We start from the raw sequence: 22,231 nt of genomic DNA, 5'->3' as shown, positions 1-22,231 counted from the left end.
CCCAGCCTCAGGCCAGGCTATGGTCCCTGCCCAAGCCTCCTCAGGGTCTTCCTGCCTGGCCTGTCCCCCCTCACTTCTTCTGCCACGTCCTTTTGGGCAAACTTTCTTTTTTTTTTTTTGGCGGTACGCGGGCCTCTCGCTGCTGTGACCTCTCCCGTTGCGGGGCACAGGCTCCGGACGCACAGGCTCAGCAGCCATGGCTCACGGGCCCAGCCGTTCCGCGGCATGTGGGATCTTCCCGGACCGGGGCACGAACCTGTGTCCCCTGCATCGGCAGGTGGACTCTCAACCACTGCACCACCAGGGAAGAGGGCAAACTTTCTAGCCTCCAGACGGGGGAGCCTCTTCTCTCTGGCACCGTAGGACCCCTCTTGGTCCCCCCACTGGGTTGCCCTCAGCAGGTGCTCTCTGCCCCTTCAAAGGATCCTCCCTGGCTTTCTCATCCACAAGCAGGTGCCCTAACTTCGTGCCCTTTCCGTCATAGGGATTGGCTCCCTGGCACCAAGTGCCAGGCCGCGAGCCAGCCTGGTGTATTGAGTCCTCACAACCATCCTCAAGACAGGTCTTAACAACCCTCCTCTGCCCCCCCCCCCGCCCCCCCCCCCCGCCAATCCCGGCCGCACCTGAAGACCACCGCCAGAGAGCTGCAATTTGCCGCTCCAGGTCTGGGCTCCATCCCTGCTTCTGCTGTCGACTGGTAGGGTGGCCTTGGGCAAGTCACTTGGCCTCCTGCGGCCAGTGTCCCCCATCTGGAAACGGGCACAGAAACCCCCTACTCCCGGAGTAGCTGGGAGGGTTCGATGCGTTAAGAAGCCTGGCGCACAGTAGGTGCGCACTCGTTAGGAAAGATTTGTGATACTTATTGGAGCGTTACCCCACCACCCTCGGGGTAAGTTTACCAGCTGGTGTCTGAAGCCTCAAAAAATTATTAGTTAAGGAAAAAGTGAGGGGGAGGGAGGATTTAAAAAATACTCTCTTTAAAGCAGCTCCGAGCGGCAGCCATTGTTTGGCCAAGCTCTGCGCAGAGCCTGCTTGTGGGGGGCGCGAGAAGTTCTGCTCCACACCCCTGGCTCCCAGACACTGCTGGCAGGAAGCCCTCCGCCCCTGAGGTTGTTCTGAGCAGCCCCTGAGGTGCTGCCTGCAGAGAGAGGCGGCCCAGGGCTGCCAGGGGGCAGGGAGAAAGGGGGGAGCTGGAGGAGAGGCTGGTGAAAGCTCGCAGCCCCTCTCCCGCAAAGCAAGTGACTGCAGAGGGAGGCATCGTGGCGGCCCCTGCCGGCAGGGAGGTTGGTGTGGCCACCGGGTGGGGGCCCAGGGGGGCCGGTGGTGAGGGCAGGACAGAGCCTGGGCTTTGCTTTCCGGCTCCATCTGTGAAGTGGGGCCACCCCGGCCTCTGTGGTCACAGGTGCTCGAATGAGGTGAGACTGTGGGTGCCCGTGGTTTTTAGGTGGCCACTGCTGCTAAAATCACAAGGGAGTGTCACCAGGTTCCTCATGGCCACAGCTACTCCTTGCAGGGACTGGCCTAGGAGGAGGTGACAGGGGAAAGTGGGGGTCAGCCAGGCAGTGACCTGTGTGTGACCCATGAGGTGGACCCAGATGGTGCAGAAGTCGGCATAGCCCTGGAGGGGAGTGGGCCCGGAACAGTCTGTGACTGAGGCTGTGTGACAGGCAGGTGGGCGGGGTCGGCTTGGGCAGCCAGATTTCTCTGTCATCATTTGCTGTCACATATCTTCCCGGTGTGATCCCCTCGGCAGCCCCCAGGGCAGGCGGGGTGAGTGTCTTGTCCCCACTGGGCAGATGGGGAAACCGAGGCTCAGAGAGGTGGACTGCCTTGCCCAGCGTGATGCGGTGAGAAGCTGAGATGCTGAGGTTGAATTGGAGGTTCCAGGAGGCCGACGGGAAGGGGTGGGGAGGCACTGCTCCTGGGAGCAGGCTCTCTCAGCCCCTCCCTCTCCCAGCGTTCGCCCGTCCCGGCCCATGACTCCTCCGGAGCTGCACCAGGCTGTCCTGGAGCTAGAGGATGCTCACCACGTCGGACAACAAAGAGAGGGTCAGGCTTTATTCTCTTTTCAGCAGTCTCAGCAAGTCACTGCCAAGCCAGATCTGGGGTGACTCTGGGAAGAGGAAGATGGAGTGGCTCAGTACCTGACGTTCCAGCTCTGTGAGGACTTAGGGGAGAGAGACACCAACGTGAACTGCAGTTGGGGAAGACTTCCTGGAGGCGATGGCACTGGAGATGGATCCTAAAGGATGACTGGGATTTCATTAGACAAAGGAGGAACAGACGCAGGAGCATGGGCCTTCCTACGAAAGACCCTGAGCCCTCAAGGAGGATGTGCCCATGGGGCAGGGCAGACAGCCCAAGAGGCCAGGGGCTGTCAATCCATGAAGGGTCTTGAGACTGGCTCTATCCTTAGGGCAGTGGGGAGCCATGGAAGGCTTGTAAGCAGGGCAGTGACCTGTCCGTGCTGAACTGGAGCCTGAGGTCAGAAGAGTGGTGCAGGTGAGGGCACCTGGGCCACGGGGAGGTGGGACGGGCCAGAGGGAGGACACCTGGGTTTGAGATCGGATTTTACCACTGCCTGGCTGTGGCCAGGGACAGTCACTTCTCTCTGAGCCTCAGGTTTCCTGGCTGTAAAATGTGGATGCTATAGGGTAATGTTTGAGCTTAGACAGGATAACCCGTGGAAAGTGCTCAGCACCGCCTGGCACATGGGAGGTGTTTCAACACTGGCTGCCGTTGTTATCACGAGGACGATGTTGGGCTCAAGGGGTCCCTGGGGGCAGCTTAGAGACCCCTGTCCAGCTGGGCCCTTATCTGGCCCTGCAGAAGTGGCCAGAGGCTGGGCAGCTGGGCCTCCCAAGCCTGGCGTCCAGCAGGGATGACCTGGCCCTGCCCCTGCCCCGTCTCCCTCTGCTTCTGGCCTCACCTTCAGGTTGCAGCCCCTCCTCAGCGGCCCTCTATCCTCCTGCCTCCGGCTTAACCTGGTTTTTCTGCCCTTCGGCACCTCCTCTTCCATGGGGTGGGCCTTTGCCATCTCCAGCCACCTCTCTGCAGTCTCTGCCCGTCTGTCTGTCTGCCTGCTCTCTCTCACTTTCTGGCTCTGTCTCTGACTCACAGTGCCATGATCTTGGTCTTTCATTATGTGTTTGTCTCTGTTTTTCTCTCTCTGTCTTGTCTCTCCACACCCTGCATTTGCTTCTCACTCCCTGGGTCTATATTTGTCTGTCTATCAGTCCACCTCTCTTTCGAGTCTTTCTCCATCTCTCTCGTGGCTGCCCTGTCCCTCTCCACCTACCACCCCCTTTGGTCTCTCACTCACTGTGTATTTGTCAATCTCTCTCTCCCGCTCGCTGTCTCTCTCAGAAAAATGCTCGTAGGAGTGATGGATGGTCCATTAGAAAAAGATTAACAGGTGTGCGCTCGACTAGAGAAACAGCTCTTGCGAGGGAGGAGGGGAGCAAGTGGGTGACCTACCTTTCGGGGAGAGCAGAGCTGCAGGCTCCGCATCAGTTTCAGGTGGGCGGGAGTGTGTGTGCAGTGCGTGTGGCCCAGAGCAGGGTGACTGCCGTTACGGCCTGTCAGCGTCCAAATCTTTCACCTCTGTTTTGGGGGCCTAGGAAATTGGTGGCTCTGAGTAGCATCTGGGCCCTGGCTCAACCAGGGATGCCGGGCCCCAGCCCCTCCCCCACTGGGGGCCTCTCTCAGGGACCCACTCCCCTTTTGGGACCATTCTGTGAGTCAGATGTAATTACAGATGGAAATGGTGCCTTCTCCTTTTATCTGGCCTTGAGAGGAGCCGGCAGTATTATTAGATTTCCCAGGCACCAGGCGGGAAGCGGGAGGGCTGGGTTGATATTTTTTTCTCTTCTCCTTTTGGCCCAAGTGGAATCAAAGTCAGGTGCCTGAGGCCCTGTTGCTCGGTGCGGGGTGGGGGGGTGGGGCGTTGGGGGGAGGGTGGCTGGGCTGGGGTGGGCGGTGCTGATGCTGGGAACTCTCCCGCCTCCCAGCCCGAGTTCGGGCTGGTCTCTTCGCCTGGAGAACCTTCTCTTCTCCCTGTCACCCACTCCCCCTCTCGGCTTTGAGGTGTCCCTGAGATGTCACTTTCTATAGGAAGCTGCTCCTGACTGCACTGCCCTGTTCCCCCAAACCACCCTCAAGTTCCCTCTGTTTTCATCCCCGCCGAGTGGTTTGTTAACTTGCGGATGGGCTTTGCCAGCGGAGCCTGCGCTTCTCAAGGGCAGGAAGAATGTGCTGATTCATTCACCACCACCCACCCCGGGTAGCACAAGCCCAGCCCCTGACGATGCTTGGGAGACCTGTGGAGTGCACGCAGTGATGAACAAGTGGATGACGGATGGACGGGTTCGGGGAGGTGTGGGTGTGGACACCGGGAGAGCAGTTCGGAGTCTGACTTGGTGGCTCTGCCACAGCCTTGCCAGGTGGCTCTGAGCAAGGCAGTTCCCTTCTCTGAGCCTCAGTTTCCTCATCTGTAAACTGGAGCTGCTAACAGTGGCCTCACAGATTGACTGTCAGTAACTGTGCTGGGGTTGAGCTCAACACGGGCACATGTTCAGGCCTAACAAATGGCCCTTCCCTTCTCCGTGATTCAGGCGGAGGGGCCAGGGCTGGGGGAGGGGCAGGGAGAGAAGGGACTGGAGCCTTGTACGGCCCTCATCTTACTCGATTCCCTCGATTTATGGATGAGGAAACTGAGGCCCGGGCTGTTGGGGGGAGGACCTGGAACCCCACCCCCAGTCGTGGCCAACAGGGTGGCCTGTTTCATACACTGGGGTTCCTTGCGTGGTCCCACTTGCAGGGGTGTCACCTACTGCTAATAACCAGCAAGTAAACAGCTCCAGGGGCAGAGGTTGGATCTGCGGCCAGAGGGGCCAGTCTCCCTCTGAGCAGCTGGTGACTTTGACCCTTAACCTCTCTGGGCCTTCGTGTCCTCCTCTGAGAAGCGGGAGAAGTAAGCCCCACTGACCAGGTGGTCAGGTGGATTGAGAGCCGTGGTGGCACACAGTAGGTACGCGGTCTCTGTCCTCCCTTCCCAGGGCAGATGGTCTCCAGCCACCCACAATCCTGAGATGGCCATTGCTAAGGAAGGAAGGAGGCGAGGGGAAGGCTGTGTAGGGAGGTCTGCACAGGCAGGGGTTAAGGGTGGAGACTTGGAGCCAGGCTGCCTGGGTTCAAACCCTGGCTCTGCCCCTTACTAACTGTGCAGTCTCAGGCAGGGGACTGGCCTTCTCTGAACCTGCTTCTTCATATGCATAATGGGCTCTCGTGAGGGACTAAGTTACATGACGCCTATGAAGTGCACAGGGCAGGTCCTGCACGTGCTCCCAAAACGGGTTAGGGTCGTGGGCAAACGGGGTTTCCGCAGCCACTGGTTTGCCTTCTTGTCTTGCTCTGTGTCTAGCCGTGTAACCTCTGGCTTGTTTCTGAGCCTTAGTTTCCTTATCTGTAAAATGGGTATCATAATGTGGCCCTTAGTGTGCCCTACCAGCATCATTGCCAACTTGGTGGAAGGTTAGCCCCATGTGTTCCCATCTCAGTGGACCTCTCAAGACAGCAGAGATGAGGCAGAGCTGTAGGTTTCTTGAGGCCAAGTGCAGGGGGAGGATGGAGCTCCGGCAAGGACACTGACCTGCAGGTCGTGGAGCCGGGGTGGCAGAGCCGGGCCTTCCCGGAGGTTCTAGAGCTGATGGGTATCCCGGCAGCCCTCTGGCCTGACCGGGTCCCCGTTCCCTTCCCCAACACCCCCATAGCCCGAGGAGCTGACCAACATCCTGGAGATCTGCAACGTGGTCTTCACCAGCATGTTTGCCCTGGAGATGCTGCTGAAGCTGGCCGCCTTCGGGCTCTTTGACTACCTGCGGAACCCCTACAACATCTTCGACAGCATCATTGTCATCATCAGGTGCCGACCTCCCCCCCCCAATCCCGCCCTTAGCCTGTGGGCCTAGAAACAGAACGGGGTGGGAGGGGGATTTAATGCACTGACCCCAGCCAGTAAATGAAGTACATAAGATCAAAGGAAGCTAATTACACTGAAATACAGTTATCAAAATATTTGAAAATTTGTGATATAGCAGTGTATGCACTTCTGGATTAATTCATTAAATAGCAAGATACAGCAGTGGGTCCGTGACTACGATCATTCCAAAGAAAGGATGAGGATAAGTAATATCTGGAAACACCTGTATCGGCTGTCATGTGATAGAAAAGTATCAGTGATTTCGATCGGCCACGAGGTCGCAGGAAGTGCTAATTCTCTGCTGCTTGTTGTTGACGTTCATAATCAAAAGAATGTTAAATCTCAAAAAGAGGTCAGTGGTATTTACGGGCCACAGACTTCTTGCGGGGGGTGGTCCGTGGAATCCAGGCTCAGAGCCCTGGCTTCAGGGTGCCACGAGGCGCAGTGACCTGTCAAACAATACCCATTGGATGAATGAGTGAATGAAGGGAAGCTGTCCATCTCTCCGCCCACCTGGCCTCTCCTTCTTCCTTTGCCCTCGTCTCCTCCCGGCCTCCCTCTGACCCTTCCTGCCTCTCTCCCCTCCCCACCCCTGCCCGGCGGGCTGCAGCATCTGGGAGATTGTGGGGCAGGCGGACGGCGGGCTGTCGGTGCTGCGGACCTTCCGGCTGCTGCGGGTGCTGAAGCTGGTGCGCTTCATGCCCGCGCTGCGGCGGCAGCTCGTGGTGCTCATGAAGACCATGGACAACGTGGCCACCTTCTGCATGCTGCTCATGCTTTTCATCTTCATCTTCAGGTGAGTCCCGCCCACCCTGGGGCCACACCTGCGGGGCCTGCCAGGCCCGTGGGCAGAAACCTGGGGGAGTGTGGCTGGTTGAGCTTCTCCAGGCAACACCCCAGACCTGGATACGAATCCTGGCACCATCACTTAATCCCCTATGGCTCCGGGCGAGTACTGCCCCTCTGAGCCTCTGTGTTCACGTCTGTAAAATGGGACCCACACTGGCCCCTCCCATCTTAGTGGGTGGTTCTTAGTGGGTGAAACAAGGTGGGTGGGCAGAGAGCTCTGTGTGTGTGAGTCCCCTGAGCCTCCTCTGCCTCTCCCCCAGCATCCTTGGAATGCATATCTTTGGCTGCAAGTTCAGCCTCCGCACGGACACGGGAGACACCGTCCCCGACCGGAAGAACTTCGACTCCCTGCTCTGGGCCATTGTCACGGTGTTCCAGGTGAGCCCCAGCATGCGTCCATGGGTGTCTGGGGAAGGGAGTTCTCCCAGGATCACCTTTTGGAGGTGCCCCCAGCCTCAGAGAATCCAGGGGAGAGCAGTGGCCTGACAAGGAGGCCCCTCAACCCCGGCCTCCGGTGGCCAGGCTGGCGCAGCGCTGGCTCTGGGAGCTGGACTGACTGCCCGCTGCCCGTCCCCGCCCCCTCGCTCCTGCCCTGAGACTGTGGGGTTAGGATTCTTCCCCGAGGCTGTTTCCTCACGTGTACTGTGGCCATGGTTGAGTGGGTGTGTACACACAGGTGCGGTGGGGGCAGAAGGAACAAGGGGAGAAGGCAGTGTGGGCTTGTGCCCTGGGTGGTGGGATACGGTGCTGAGAGGGTGGGGCTGGGGAGCAGCCAGGAGGGAGCACCGGTCCGTGGGGCGCACGTGTCAGGGCAGGAGTGTGTGACGTAGGCCTCGAGGGTGTGGGCGGGCCGGGCAGCAGGAAGAGGTGTGCGTGTGCGTGTGTGTGCGTGCGCGCACACACACACATGCACGTGCGTGATTCTGCGGCTCTGCCCCCAGCTAGGGCCGTGGTTTTCGAGGACCCTGGGTGTGCCCGAGCGTGTGTGAGCGGATGCTGTAGGTGCTCACGGGCTGCGACGTGCCTGCACGTAGGACACCCAGTGGGCTGGGGGGCCTGAGCTGTCCTCCCCCTTCCCCGCACAGATCCTTACCCAGGAGGACTGGAACGTCGTCCTCTACAATGGCATGGCCTCCACCTCCCCCTGGGCCTCCCTCTACTTCGTTGCCCTCATGACCTTCGGCAACTATGTGCTCTTCAACCTGCTGGTGGCCATCCTGGTGGAGGGCTTCCAGGCGGAGGTGACTGTGGCCCTGGTGGAGGAAGCACCCCTTTGGGGCCTGCACGAGACTGGGCGGGGGGTGGTCTAGATGGAGGAGGACTGCGATTCAAACATCTAGCAGGCAACAGGTCTCCAGAGGAGGGGGTTGCCAGTGAGGTGATGAGCTTCCCATCACAGGAGGCATGCAAGTGGGGGGGAGATCTGCATCTAGGATCCCTGCCTCTCCCCCAGGGGTGTAGGCCTAGGCTTCTCCATCTCTGAGATCCTAAAGTCCCCAAGATCTGGGATTCTGGATCCTGCCTCCTTCATTTTCTGAGGCTTTGGGGACACTTACAATCAGGCAGATGTGGGTTTGTGGCCTAGGTCCTCGTTAGCTTCTCGCTTCCATTTTCTGAGCCTCAGTTTCCCCATCTGTAAAATGTGGGGGGGGGTGAAAACACCCATTGAAAAATTCAGGAGGGAGGGAAGGGCTAAGCTGACTTTTGTTCCAATGTGAGGGACGGTCTCCCAGGGCGACGCCAATCGCTCCTACTCGGACGAGGACCAGAGCTCATCCAACATGGAGGAGTTTGACAAGCTCCAGGAGGGCCTGGACAGTGGCGGAGGTAAACGGACCTCCACTCGTCACCTAGGAGGCCAGGACTCTTCCCCAGATCTAGTTGGGCAGAGGGCACAGCATCTGGTTTCCCCTCAAGCCAAGGCTCGGGACTGCTAATTCTCTATGGTTTGCTGGTTACATTTATAATTGAAAGAATTGCTAAATCTCCAAAGGTCAGTGGCATTCATGGCTCTCCTGAATTCCAGCCACAGGGGTGGCTGCAGCCCACCCTCACCCCTCCATGCAGCTGGCCTGTAGCCAAGAGCCTTGGGCCTCAGGATGCCTGGGTTTTGTTTAGCACCACTGCGCAGCTTGGAAGAAACCTCCCAGCCCAGGCTGTGTCCTTCTCAGTAACCGGGCTAAGCAGGCTCTGCCTTCTTCCTGCGCTGGGCATGGGAGTGAGGTTCCTATGTTGGGTGAAGCTCGGAGCTGGCCCTGAACACAGAAGGCAAGGGATCCACTCATCCAAAAATAAAGCTGAGAGCCTTGCAAATGGGGCAGAGGGGAGGCACATGTGATGGGGTCCAAGCAGGAGGACTTCCTGGTGGAGGAGGTCTCTCCAGAAAAACTCTTCATTTCTGTTACTGTCCCTGTCTGTTTCTTTGTCTCATGGCTTCTTTTGCTCTTGTTCTGTCCTCTTGTCTGCTCCTCCCTCTGTCTCTATCTGAACCCTCCAGATCCCAAGCTCTGCCCAATCCCCATGACCCCCAATGGGCACCTGGACCCCAATCTCCCACTGGGTGGACATCTGGGCCCCACTGGGGCTGCAGCATCCGCCCCCCGCCTCTCGCTGCAGCCAGACCCCGTGCTAATGGCCTTGGGCTCCCGCAAGAGCAGTGTCATGTCACTGGGGAGGGTGAGCTACGACCAGCGCTCCCTGGTGAGTCCTCGTGGGGTGCTCTGGTTGGCTACTCCCTGCTGGGTGTGTGCTGAGGGACGCTGAGAAGTGTCTGCCAGTCCAGCCTCAGACTGGTACCTAGGCTTAGGGCACCAGACTGCCCAGCCAGAAACAGGCAGGGACCATGTCTGTTGCTTTCCTGGGTGCCCAGGGACAGAGCAGGACCTGGCAACAAGGAATGAGTGAGTGAATGAACGAATAGTGCCTGTGGGTCTGGTGTAGAGAGGTGGGTTTTTGTTTTAGCAGCAATGTGTAGGGTTAAGAGCTGGGCCTTGGGGTTGGGCAGACCTGAGCTTGTATCTGGCCTCTGCCACTGCCAAACTTTGTAACCATGACCAAGTTACAGCCCTTCTTGAGCCTCAGTTTCCCTTCCTATAAAATGGGAAGATGCCCTGACTTACTGTACTGTTATCAAGGGAAGGGAGGTGGCAGGAGGGACATAGCCACACAGGGGAGGTGCCCATGTGTCTGTAGATGTGGATGGAGTGAGAGGCAGAGCAAGGAGAGGACCTCTGGGGTCTAGCCCCTTCTGTCCCCCACTGGCCAGGTGGGCAGCCCTCTTTGGGCCTCAGCAGGTGTGCAGGCTCCCTTCAGTCACAACCGTGGGTGTGTGTGGTGGCGCTGACCGGAGCCCTGGGCTTCCTCCCAGTCCAGCTCTCGGAGCTCCTATCACGGGCCGTGGGGCCGCAGTGGGGCCTGGGCCAGCCGTCGCTCCAGCTGGAACAGCCTCAAGCACAAGCCCCCATCGGCGGAGCACGAGTCCCTGCTCTCAGCGGCAGAGCGCAGCGGCGGCGCCCGGGCCTGCGAAGGTGCCCGGGAGGAGGGGCCGCTGCGGGCCGCGCCCCCGCACGCCCTGCACGCCTCGCACACCCCGCACGCCCACCAAGCGCAGCATGGTCCCCACCTGGCGCACCGTCACTGCCACCACCGCCGGACGCTGTCCCTCGACACCAGAGATTCGGTGGACCTGGCCGAGCTGGTGCCCGCCGTGGGCACCCACCCACGGACTGCCTGGAGGGCGGCAGGCCCGGTCCCCGGGCACGAGGACTGCAATGGCAGGATGCCCAGCATCGCCAAGGACGTCTTCACCAAGATGGACGACCGCCGGGATCCCGGGGAGGACGAAGAGGAGATGGACTACGTGAGTGCGCGAGGCTCTGGGGGCCACGGAGGGTACCACGAGGAGGTCAGCTGGGACGCAACGGGGAGTGGTCGAGAGGTGGCGCTGGAGTGGGAGGGACCGACAGGGGTCCCGCCTAAGGGGGACCCTGGCCATGGGGAGAGGGCTTCAGGTGGGTGAAGAGGGGGCGGGGCCGGAACACCTCTGAGCTGGGCCCGCCCCTGGGAGAGAAGCCCTCCCTGACCGCCCTGGGTGGGGTGAGGGTTCTGGTCTTGCTGGGAGAGTTCGGAGGTCATCCAGCGGCCCCACTTTGCTGGATGGTCAGGGTGGGTGGATATGAGCGGCTCTGGGCAGCGCTGACCCGCCAGCACCCCGTCCTCCCCTTGCCAGACTCTGTGCTTCCGCGTCCGCAAGATGATTGACGTCTACAAGCCTGACTGGTGCGAAGTCCGCGAGGACTGGTCCGTCTACCTCTTCTCCCCCGAGAACAGGTGGGCAGGGCCAGGCTCAGGGTGGCGTTAGAGTAGAGGGTTGACAGGTTTGGGAGGGAGAGATTTCTGGCAAGCCAAGCAGGGCCATTGGCAGGGCGCGGTGGGGAGGTAGGGGGCGGGCCTTCCGGCCCTGTAGTGGGGGGTCTGCTGGGGAGGAAGGGGTTCGTGTGGGGGCTTTCCTGGGCATCTCCTCTAGTCTAGGCCATCCTGTGCTGGGCACCAGGTTGGATAAATCTTCCGGTAACCTGGGGTGCTTCCATCTGGAGGGGGGCATCCGAAGGCTTCCTGGGGGAGGAGGCCTTTGTGCTGGGCTTTGGAGGCAGACAGCGTTCTGTAGATGAAGAAGGGGTGGTAAGGAGGGGGAGGCTGGTCCAGGTGGAGGCAGCAGCCCGAGGGAAGGCCTGGGGGCAGAAGCTGAGGCTATCAGACAATGTGTCCATGCAGCCGGAGGACAAGGCTTAGAGATTCGGGCCAGCGTTTGGAAAGCTTTGCCAGGGCTAGGCGGGTGCCAGGAGCTTGCAGTGTGGTCAGCAGAGGTGGCTTCAGGTGGGCATCCTGAGCAGAGACCTAAAGCCGCCCCCTGTAGTGTGGCCGGAGAAAAGAAGGGTCAGCTTCCTCCAGGCCAGCCTGGTTCTCATGTGTTCCTGGGGCCTTCCTCCTGGCCAGGGTAAGGGGCAAACTGACGCTCACGTGGCCCCCTGCCCACCCTGCCCAGGTTCCGCGTCCTGTGTCAGACCATCATCGCCCACAAGCTCTTCGACTATGTCGTCCTGGCCTTCATCTTCCTCAACTGCATCACCATCGCCCTGGAGCGGCCCCAGATTGAGGCCGGCAGCACCGTGAGTGGCTGGGGCTTTCGGGCGGTGGAAGGAGCGCGGCAGAGGGACAGGTCCCCAGGGCCTGCTGAGGGACAGCATGCTGGGCTGGGAGGGTTGGAGAGCCCAGCGATGCTCTCCATGGAGAGCCATGGAGGGGGATGCCATGGAGGGGGATGTGGCCGGGAGCTTGCCTCTGGAGAGGGGCCGCCTCCTTGGACTGTGAAGCGGCGGCGTCTCCTGGGTGCCCCTCGGCTGAAGGCAGACCAATCCCGGGAGACCCTGGATCCATGGCATCTCCTGGTTCTTTCAGGAACGCATCTTCCTCACTGTGTCCAACTACATCTTCACAGCCATCTTTGTGGGCGAGATGACACTGAAGGTACCTGGCTTCACCTGGGACCTCTCCTCCCCCTGGCCCAGCCCCGCTCCGCTTGTCACTCACCTGCCCCTCAACAGCATTCCACAGGTGGCCTTGGAGGCTCACCCCCACTTGGTCCCAGCCACTGGGTTGGGCTCCTAGGACTGGGGAAGGCGGGATGCGGTCAGCTTCGTGCCCGCTGCCCAGGAGCTCACAGCCCATTTCCAGTGTCGTGGAGGTACCTGCTGGAGGTGCAGGGCACAGCGGTAGGGTTCTGTCTAGGATGCTTCCCAGAGCACATGGCTTCAAGTTGGGTTAACCAGATGTGCAGGGAGAAGGGAATGGGGTGCTTCAGGGAGTGGCTCCCTGGGTAGAGGGAGACCTATAGCCCGCCTTCAGAGGGGGCGGCAGGGCACGTGTCCGCTCCAGCCCACTGCTCCCGGCTCTCCCATGCCTACCTGGCTCTGCCCCTCGCCCGTCTGATCTCGCTCCACCCTCCCGAGGAGTCTGACTGACCCCGCCCCTCGCCCCTCCCCCAGGTGGTCTCGCTGGGCCTGTACTTCGGTGAGCAGGCGTACCTGCGCAGCAGCTGGAATGTGCTGGATGGCTTCCTTGTCTTCGTGTCAATCATCGACATTGTGGTGTCCCTGGCCTCGGCCGGGGGAGCCAAGATCCTGGGGGTCCTCCGGGTCCTGAGGCTGCTGCGCACCCTGCGACCCCTGCGGTGAGGACCCTCGCACCCGAGGATGGGGGCACCCTGCACTGTCCAGGGAGGCCCCCAGGGTCTAGGTGAACCCCTCAGTCTGGCCACCCACACCCACTCAGTCCTCCATAGCCTGTGCCCAGCACCAGCTGAGCAGGGCCAGGGTCACACCTGCGGGCCCCGCTCCTGGGGGAGGAGCCTGGAGCAGGTGCTGGAAGGCGGGGGCTGAATGTGGCCCCCAGGGCTGCTACCCACTCCCTGTGAGTCCTTCGTGGCTCACTGCCATCTCTGGGCGTTAGTATCTAGAGGAGGGTGTGGTGTGGATCCCAAGGGGTTGGGGTGAAAGCACAGTGCCTTGCTGTTCATATAGATCTGGAGCCTGGGAGCCTCTGCTCTGGTGACTCTGGGCCTAGCAGGGGCTGTCTTCAGGCCTGGCTGACGGCTAACGGTACCCTTGACCCCTTCTTGCCTGCAGTGTCATCAGCCGGGCGCCTGGCCTGAAGCTGGTGGTGGAGACGCTCATCTCTTCCCTCAAGCCCATCGGCAACATCGTCCTCATCTGCTGTGCCTTCTTCATCATCTTCGGCATCCTGGGGGTGCAGGTGAGGGGCACCCAGGCGGGGCAGGGCATGGGGTGGGCTCTGCAGTCGGGGAAGAGGCTCCACACTCCTGCCCAGCTCTCCAGACCTTGTGCCAGGTGGCCCTAGTGGAGCAGCCATGGTCCCTGCCAGCAGTTAGCTCCCATTCCAGGGAGGGAGACAGACACGGCCCAGATGGCTGACTGCAAGGCAGGCTGGGTAAATGGCAGCCCAGGGGTGGGCTGGGGACAGTGGGGAAAACGCCTGAAGGAGGTGGCCTTGGCACTGGGCCTTGAAAGACAGGAGGTTTGGGCAGGTCACGGCGGGGGGAAGGTGTGTCAGGGGCAGATGGGCAACGTGTGGGGAGGCGGGACCAAGCAGGGCACGTGTGGAGAGAGAGCCCCGGGGCTACGGCTGGCATGGAGAGATGAGCCGGGCCGAGTGGGGAGAGACCTGGAATGGCAGCTAAGGAGCTGGGGCTTGGCTCCTCTGGGGTAGGGGTCATGGAGGGTCTCTGACCCAGGCAGGGCCTTGAGCTGACTCAGATTTGGGGTTGGGGCCCAGCCCGGGTGTAGAATGAGGCCTCGGGGGGGACAGCGAGTAGTGGGGCAGATAACAGAGTGTGTGCTGGGGGGTGGCAGAGTGACCTGGGCCTTCTGCGGTCTGAGCTGCTGCTGAGACCCTATCTCTTGAGGGTCTGAACCCTGTGCTGAGGCCCCCAGGCTCCCCACCTGGTCCTGTGTCTGGGGCTGTAGGTTTGGAGGAACCCCGTGCACAGGTGTCCTTTGGGGTTGCTGAGAGATTCACAGCGTGGCCTCCTGGGCAGAACGGGCTTGGTGTGGACCCTGTGTGGACAGTGGCCTTGTCCCTTCCAGGCAGTTGACATGGAGAGGGCTTGGGTCCCTAGAGAGCGTCCCTTTACGTCGCTCTGTCTCTCGGGGGTGTACAGGCAACTTCCTCGCATGGAGTCACTGCCCGAATCCCCAGTGTGGGTACTGGTGTCTGATCTCTGGGGTCTGTGGAAGAGTAAGAATCAGACAGACCAGGGTGTGAAGCTTGGCTCTGCCCCTTCTTAAACCTCAAATGACTTTGGGAAAATCTCCTGACACCACCGGGCCTCAGTTTCCTCACTCGTTAGATGGGATGCGAGCAGCCCCGCTTCCTGCTGGGGGACTTGGAGAGACGGTGGGATGGAGTGGTTGGCTCAGGCCGTACAAGGAGGAAGTGACCCCGAGGGGCGGGGCCCTCTTCTGATTTGCACTCCCCCCCCCACCCCCTGGGAGCACTGGCAAGATGGTCACTAACCCTGTGACCCGTGTCCCTGCCCCCAGCTCTTCAAGGGCAAGTTCTACCACTGTCTGGGCATAGACACCCGCAACATCACCAACCGCTCCGACTGCGTGGCCGCCAACTACCGCTGGGTCCACCACAAGTACAACTTCGACAATCTGGGCCAGGTGAGTGCCTCCTTCTGCTCTTGACCGGACCCATCCCTGGTGGCTGGGGTGACAGCTCTTTGGTGCCGACAGCCCTGGGATTACAGACCAGGCTCCAGTCCCCCCCCTGCCAGGGCTTCTGCTTTGCGAGCCTTGATTTCCTTTTCTGCAGAATGGGTAGGGGTAGAACTCACTTGGCAGGTAGCGTGAGGCTGAGGGACCGTGAATACAGAGTGTCCAGCAGGTGCCTGGCATTTAGGAAGTGCTTTAGTGGACATTGGTTCCTGGCCCCCACCCCCTGCCCGGGGGGGGTGCCCAGACAGGCATTTTTGGAGTCAGCCAGACCAGGTGTGAATCCTGGCTCTGCCACTTACTGTAGGTGTGGCCTCTCTGAGCCTCAGTTTCCCTGTTGGTAAAATGGGAATGTTACAAGCCACCATACAGGCTGTGGCAGAGACTAAAGTGTATCAAGCTTCTGGCCCAGGGTGGGTTTCTTCCCCCATCACCCATCTCCTCTGGTCCCTGCTCCAGCTGGCAGGCAGGCCCCTGCCCAGTTCCTGCTTTGCCCTTAGTCCCCTCTCCTGGGGGCCTTCCAGGCTCGGCCATCTGAGTCGTGTCCCAGATGAGAGCCCCCCGCTGGCTGCCTCCAAAGAGCTCCCCCCACCCCCAAACTGCTCCTGTTTCTTGAGGGCCCACCTAGGTGACTGGGTATGACCAGCCTGGGAGTGCCTTCCCCAGTCACACAGGAAGGGAGCAAGGATCCAACTCTGGGTGGCCCAGGGCCCGGGCCTCTCTGCTGAGGACTGTCCAACTGTATCCACGGAAGCGCTCATCCCCAGGGATTCCACTCCCCGGGGCCCCTGGGAAAGGAGCTGTGGGGCCTCAGAGGGGCAGTGAGTGGCCGGGAAACGGGGTCAGGAACTGGGTCCCAGTGACCCCACCCCTCCAGATTCTCCAGAAGTAGTACATTTTCAAGTTCTTAACAACTCAGTGGTTGGTAAGACAATGTTTTATTTTTTTAATTTAAAAGATTTTTATTTTGTTCTAAGTGTTAATTATTCATTTGGCCTCCCCACACAGTATGTGGGATCTTAGTTCCCCGACCAAGGATCGAACACGCGCCCCCTGAATTGGAAACGCGGAGTCTTAACCACTGGACTGCCAGGGAAGTCCCGAGACAATGTTTTAAAAGAGATGTTCCAGGAGCTGAGGGAAAGCCACTGGGGGCCCTTTATGATCGTGCTCCTGACTCCCTGACCTCAGCGCCAGGCCCAGGCCGGGCCGCTACGGAGCATCCCCAGCTCTTTCCTGTTCTGGGCATGCTTGATGCCAGGCTGATGCCCGGGGACCCCTGAGTAGGGTGTTCTCAGCCTGCAGAGCCACGTGGGAGGTTATGGCATGGCCCGAAACCTTGGATCCCTTGTGGGGCCATTTATCAGCTGTGTGTCCTCAGGCCAGTATTGACCCTCTCTGTGCTTCAGTGCCCTCATCTGTAAATTGGGATCAGTGACAGCTGGTCTGTGATTCCAAGGTCCCAGGCCGTCTGTACTTCAGGCCTCTGTGATCCAGGGGCTCACGGGGACATTTGCCCCTTGGTGTGTGAGGGCTCCGTGTACCTCCCTGGCAGGGAGGGCTCCCTCTTTGTTCCCTGCCCTGCCCTCCTCCTGGGCCTGAGCCCTTTCCGGGCAGCCCTCAGCACCATTCCCGCCTGGAAGGGAAGAGGATGGGTCTGTGCCCTGGGTGGGCCGGAAGGAGGGGCCAGTTCAGGGCAGGAGACCTATCCTGAGGATGCTTCGGCCTGCCGTCTGTGTAGGAGCCTTGGCTGGCTGTCTCCTGGGCATCACCTCTGTTTCTAAAATCTGTTAGTTGGAGCAATTATTGCCATTTACAGGCGAAGAAGCCGGGGCCCAGAGACATTAAGTCACACAGCCAGTGAGTGGCCGAGCTTGGGCTGGTCCTGATTTCTCTCACGAGCTCCTGTTTTCAGGTGCCAGAGGCAAGCTTGGCGTGATGGTGGCAGGGTCCCACATGTTTGTCAGGAACCTTCCAGTTTAAAGTCTCCGCTGACCCTCCCAGCCAGCATGGCAGGCAGTCACTGAAGTGTTAGCGCCGTTCCGTGGGTGAGAGGAAAAGGCCTCGTGAATTTTCCTGTGCAGTTAATTTCAGAGCTGAGACTGGAGCCCAGGACTCCCGGCCCAGTCTCACTCTCTTGCAGTGCCTGCAGGGCTTACGGCAGGCCCGCAGGGCACCCTCAGAGAAGGTTTGTTGGTTGAGGACACAGCTCTGCCCTGGACTTGGGGAAGGTCTTGTCCCTCTGCCTCCCAGAGCTGTGGAGGGGGCAGACGCAGCCCGAACTGCCTGCGCCCATTGCCCCTGTACCCTTTCCTCCCGGGTTCCAGGCCCTGATGTCCCTCTTTGTGCTGGCCTCCAAGGACGGCTGGGTGAACATCATGTACAATGGACTGGACGCTGTTGCTGTGGACCAGCAGGTGGGCGTGGCTGGGCCAGGTCCGGCCCGGGCAGTCGGGGAGGGACACGGTGTCTTTGGGGCCCCGGGGTCTGAAGCTGGGGTTTCCCACTGTCAGCCACAGCCCGCCCCTCCTCGTCCTGGCCTGCACCCTGCCCCACGAGGGCCGCTCCCTGGCTGGTGTAAGTCACTGCTCTGTCTGCCTCGCTCTGTGCAGGGCGAGCGCTGCGAGCTGGCCCCGCCAGGAGGGCTGCAGAGCCGTGTGTGGAGAACTGAGGGTGTGGGAGGAGGCGGCTGGCGCGGGGAAGCAGGGTGGGAAGGTCAGGAAGACCTGTGCACGCCTCCGGGGGTGGAGCGTAGCTGAGCGCAGTGGGTGTCAGTGAAGGGGTTAGAGCGAGGTGAGCTTGCGGGAGCTTCGCGGGGCTGCTGGGTGAGGATGGATTTAGGAGTGGGAGGTGGAAGGGGTCAGGGAGGAGGCTGGGCCCGAGAGGAGGCCTGAGCCCTCGCTCCCAAGATCCCCCTGAGAGTGGGGATCCCCTCTGGGGCTAGGCTGGGACTTTAGGCAAGACACGCGGCTGACCAGGGTTGGCAGTGTCATGGCTGTGGGGGCCACGGGAGAAGGAGCAGGGAGATTGTCTTGGTCACGACAGGGCCCATTCAGTGAAGGAATCGGGGCTGGGGGCAGCGCCTAGGCCTGTAAGCAGGCTCGGGCTCTTGGCCTCTCGGGCCTCACCCCGTAGACTCTAGAGCTGGAGGTAGAAGTGGGACTTGGGGATGTGGGGGGAATAGAGCACGTGGAGACATCCTCCTCCACTTTTTAGTCTGTACCCTCCTGCCTGCCACCCCTACCAACACACACACACACGCACACACACACACACACACACACGCGCGCGCACACACACACAGACTCCATCAGGGTTGCGCTCTCTCCTCTGCTGGCTGCTTTGCTTCCTGCCTTGTTTCTAGATGGATGAATAAATGGGTGAATGGTTGGATAAATGGACGGATGGTGAGTGGATGGATGGGTAGATGGAGGAGTGAGTGTATGGATGGAGAGGTGGGTGGGTGGGTAAATGGACGGATGATGAGTGGACGGATGAATAAGTGGATGGGGGACGGATGGATGGTGGGTGAGAGGAAGAAGACAGATGGCGGGGAAGGGGAGGGCTCTCTTTGCTGAGCACCATACTTGTGCCAAGCAGGGTGGGCACTTCTTACCTCTGCCTCCTTCAAATCTCCCAGCTGCCCAGGAGGCTGCGGCCGGTGCCCCCACCGCACGGAGGCTCGGCGAGGTGGGGCGCGCCCTGCACGGTGGGCCCCCCGGGGCCCGAGCAGCCTCCCTCAGCCCCATCTGGTCCCCGCAGCCGGTGCCCAACCACAACCCCTGGATGCTGCTCTACTTCATCTCCTTCCTGCTCATCGTCAGCTTCTTCGTGCTCAACATGTTCGTGGGCGTCGTGGTGGAGAACTTCCACAAGTGCCGGCAGCACCAGGAGGCCGAGGAGGCGCGGCGGCGCGAGGAGAAGCGGCTGCGGCGCCTGGAGAAGAAACGCCGGAGTGAGTGGGTGACGTGGGGGGCGGGGCTCAGGGGCCAAGGCCAGGGCGTGACCCTGGCCACTGGGCCTTGCAGCCAGAAGGGAACAGAGAATATGGCCCCCAGGCCCCTGGCCTTGCCCTTCCCCCAGCATCCACCTGTCCAGGTGACCTGACTCCTCTCGGTGTCCGCCCAGAGTCTGATGGTGACCCCACTGCCCACCTGCACGAGACCCTGGCAGCTCAGTCCAGGAAGAGGGCAAGGGCAGAGCCTTGATGCCCCGCCCCCAGCAGACCGGACCCCCCACGTGGGCACGATGGGGAGAATCAGCGCCCTCTCTGCCACCTTCCCTCACGTCCTACCCCTTTCCCTCAAGGCGCCCTGGCTTGGGGGAAGAGACCTAACTCTGATTCCCAGGGCCTGGGGCAGACTGGCACCTCTCCCCCTGGCTTCCTCCTGCCCCTCCACCTCGCGCTCCGTGTGCTCTGCCTCCACCGTGGCCCCAACCCTCTGTGGTCTGTGCCGCTCTCCCCCTGCCGCCCCACACCCCCTGCAGAGGCCCAGCGGCTGCCCTACTATGCCACCTACTGTCCCACACGGCTGCTCATCCACTCCATGTGCACCAGCCACTACCTGGACATCTTCATCACCTGCATCATCTGCCTCAACGTGGTCACCATGTCCCTGGAGCACTACAACCAGCCCACGGTGAGCCCGGCCTCTGGCCCGAGGCCACGTGGTGGGGCTGGGTCCTCAGCAAGGCCCCACCCCAGGGGCTGAACCGTCCCCACCGGGGGTCCTGTGCTCAGGAGGCGCAGGGCCTGGTAGGACAGAGGAGTGAGAGGGAGAGGTCACTCGGTCCTGGTGAGCGGGGCGGGGCGGGGGTGAGAGCAGGAGGGATGGCATTTGGACCCAGCCTTGAACATGGGTGACGGTAGCTGTGGTATGTTCAGTGTGACTCTGCAGGACACACTGCAGATATTAACTCTCTAATCCTCACAACAATCCTAAGGTGTGCCTGGGGGAGGCTTTTGTAGATGAGGAAACCGAGGCTCAGAGAGATAAAATGTGCTCAAGTTACTCAGCCAGTGAGCGGTGGAGGCAGGACTGGAGCTTTGCTTTGCATTCAGGGCCTGCCAGCTGGCTCCACCACTACGGGGCATGTGGAGTCTGGGGGAGGGGCAGGACCGCTGGGGGCAAACACTGCGGTAGGAGAGGTGACCAGTTCCCAGCTAGTTGCAGGCGGTGTGCGTGAGGGACACGTGAGGGGTACGTAGGGGCAAGTCTTCTTAAAGACTTACTGGAGTGGGGGAAGGAGGGGAGAGCAGAGCCTTCAGATGAAGAATTAGTATCTTATTTTAAATGGTAGGAGAGGAATATTATAAGTGCAGGGAAAAGGAAGTCAACCACTGGTGGAATGGAACAGTAATTGTAGAACTTCTAAATTAACATGAAGAAATAGAATAGTAATAGTTCACATTTACCAAGTATTTATTCTGTCCGGTGTTGGGCTATTACCTCATTTAATTTTTATAGCAACTTTCTGAGGGGGGTGCTATTATCATCCCCAATTCATAGATCAGAAAACTAAGTCCCAGAGAGGTCAAGTGACTTGCTAAGGTTACACAGTGAATAAGGAGTAAGTGCTGAGTCTGGATTCAAATCTAGGCAGTCTGGTTCTTAACCACAACCCTTAACCATTACCCCATACTGCCTCCATAGAGTGGCAATTGGACCAAGCCAGCAGAAATAAGGAAAAGAAAACAGCAATGTAAAGTAAATCGTACACATTAAGTAAGGTGGAAAGCATGAAAGTAGATATGTAAATCATTGCATTAAATGTGAATGGAGTAAATTTTCCCCTTAAAAGGCAGAGATTTTCTGGCTGGAATAAGGTGGGGGACAGGTCATGGGGCCTGGATCATGCTTCTCTTTGCTGCCCCTGCAGTCTCTGGAGACAGCCCTCAAGTACTGCAACTACATGTTCACCACTGTCTTTGTGCTGGAGGCTGTGCTGAAGCTGGTGGCATTTGGTCTGAGGCGCTTCTTCAAGGACCGGTGAGCAGCTGGGCTGGGGCAGCAGAGAGTGGGCTGCAGGATGGGGAAGCAGTCCTGACCTCTGGGGAAGCCTGGAGCAGCTGGAGGAGGGGAACCAATAAGTGTCTGGCCACTGATGGCCAGGGACCCCAGGTGTGTGCTGCCTACAGCCCTGATGGGTGCAGGGCATTCTGCCAAGCCCTCCTCAGCCCATCTCTTGTGGGTCTTCCATACCCTACAGGCAGAGCAGGCCATATCTCATGCTAGTCCTTTTCAGAGGGAACACATTGGGCTCAGAGAGGTTGATGGACTAGCCCAAGGCCACACAGGGGGAGCATCTGGCTCAAGATTCAGACCTAGGAGTCAGAGCCCATTCCTCTTTCCCCGCAGAGGCCAGAGATGTTCATTTAGCCTGGTCAGCCTCTTGCTTGAGGGATCAGAGGCTGTGGGGGGCAGAGAAGGAGCTGGAACCATTGGGATCTGGAGGGGCTGTTAGGGATCCCCTTGGGCCACGGCAGGAGGGTGGAGAGCTGGGAAGTTCCTCCCAGCTGGGGCGTATCTAACCTCGAGTGCGCCTCACCCTGCTTCTCACTCCTGACCTCCTCTGCCCGGCCGCGAAGGTGGAACCAGCTGGACCTGGCCATCGTGCTGCTGTCGGTGATGGGCATCACGCTGGAGGAGATCGAGATCAACGCGGCGCTGCCCATCAACCCCACCATCATCCGTATCATGCGGGTCCTGCGCATCGCCCGGGGTGAGGGACCCGTGGGGGAGGGCTGCGGGGCAGCACGGGCCTCCTGCTGAGCAGGGGAACAGGAGCCAGGAGGAGCCCATACTTGACACACACTCAACCAACCGTCCCGTGGGCACACACGCACCCTTGTCCTGACAGCTCTGTACTGCACCCTGCACACCCCCTCCATATAACACCCTGGTCCTTGTGGTCCAGTCTCAGGTTCGGTTGAAAGGAACCCAGTGCAGCTGGGAAGACACTGGGTCCTCACCAGCATTTCTCCAGCACTGCCTGGGACGCGCTGTCCTTGAAATCCTCTTCCTTCTCCCAGAAGCCTCCCTTTCTCCCCAAGGCTGTCCTCACACTTCTTTCAAAAGCCTCCTGCCTCAATGCTCACCCTTCCACC

General features: G+C 60.1%; 1 protein-coding gene across 1 annotated transcript in view; it reads left to right on the top strand.

The window, feature by feature from the left end:
- Positions 1 to 22,231, top strand: part of CACNA1I (calcium voltage-gated channel subunit alpha1 I) — a 103,779-nt gene that overhangs the window by 68,959 nt on the left and 12,589 nt on the right. The window contains exons 10-27 of the mRNA XM_033865616.1: positions 5,772 to 5,923; positions 6,591 to 6,776; positions 7,090 to 7,207; positions 7,915 to 8,070; positions 8,563 to 8,656; positions 9,327 to 9,529; positions 10,197 to 10,688; positions 11,058 to 11,158; positions 11,874 to 11,997; positions 12,287 to 12,355; positions 12,874 to 13,058; positions 13,513 to 13,639; positions 14,947 to 15,072; positions 17,451 to 17,540; positions 18,886 to 19,078; positions 19,612 to 19,763; positions 21,004 to 21,113; positions 21,713 to 21,846. Coding sequence (XP_033721507.1) covers positions 5,772 to 5,923; positions 6,591 to 6,776; positions 7,090 to 7,207; positions 7,915 to 8,070; positions 8,563 to 8,656; positions 9,327 to 9,529; positions 10,197 to 10,688; positions 11,058 to 11,158; positions 11,874 to 11,997; positions 12,287 to 12,355; positions 12,874 to 13,058; positions 13,513 to 13,639; positions 14,947 to 15,072; positions 17,451 to 17,540; positions 18,886 to 19,078; positions 19,612 to 19,763; positions 21,004 to 21,113; positions 21,713 to 21,846 — 2,812 coding nt within the window. The remainder of the gene's footprint in view (positions 1 to 5,771; positions 5,924 to 6,590; positions 6,777 to 7,089; positions 7,208 to 7,914; positions 8,071 to 8,562; positions 8,657 to 9,326; positions 9,530 to 10,196; positions 10,689 to 11,057; positions 11,159 to 11,873; positions 11,998 to 12,286; positions 12,356 to 12,873; positions 13,059 to 13,512; positions 13,640 to 14,946; positions 15,073 to 17,450; positions 17,541 to 18,885; positions 19,079 to 19,611; positions 19,764 to 21,003; positions 21,114 to 21,712; positions 21,847 to 22,231) is intronic.

Source organism: Tursiops truncatus, chromosome 11, assembly GCF_011762595.2.
Source record: "Tursiops truncatus isolate mTurTru1 chromosome 11, mTurTru1.mat.Y, whole genome shotgun sequence".
Taxonomy (NCBI): domain Eukaryota; kingdom Metazoa; phylum Chordata; class Mammalia; order Artiodactyla; family Delphinidae; genus Tursiops; species Tursiops truncatus.
This window is presented reverse-complemented; position numbering and strand designations above follow the sequence as displayed.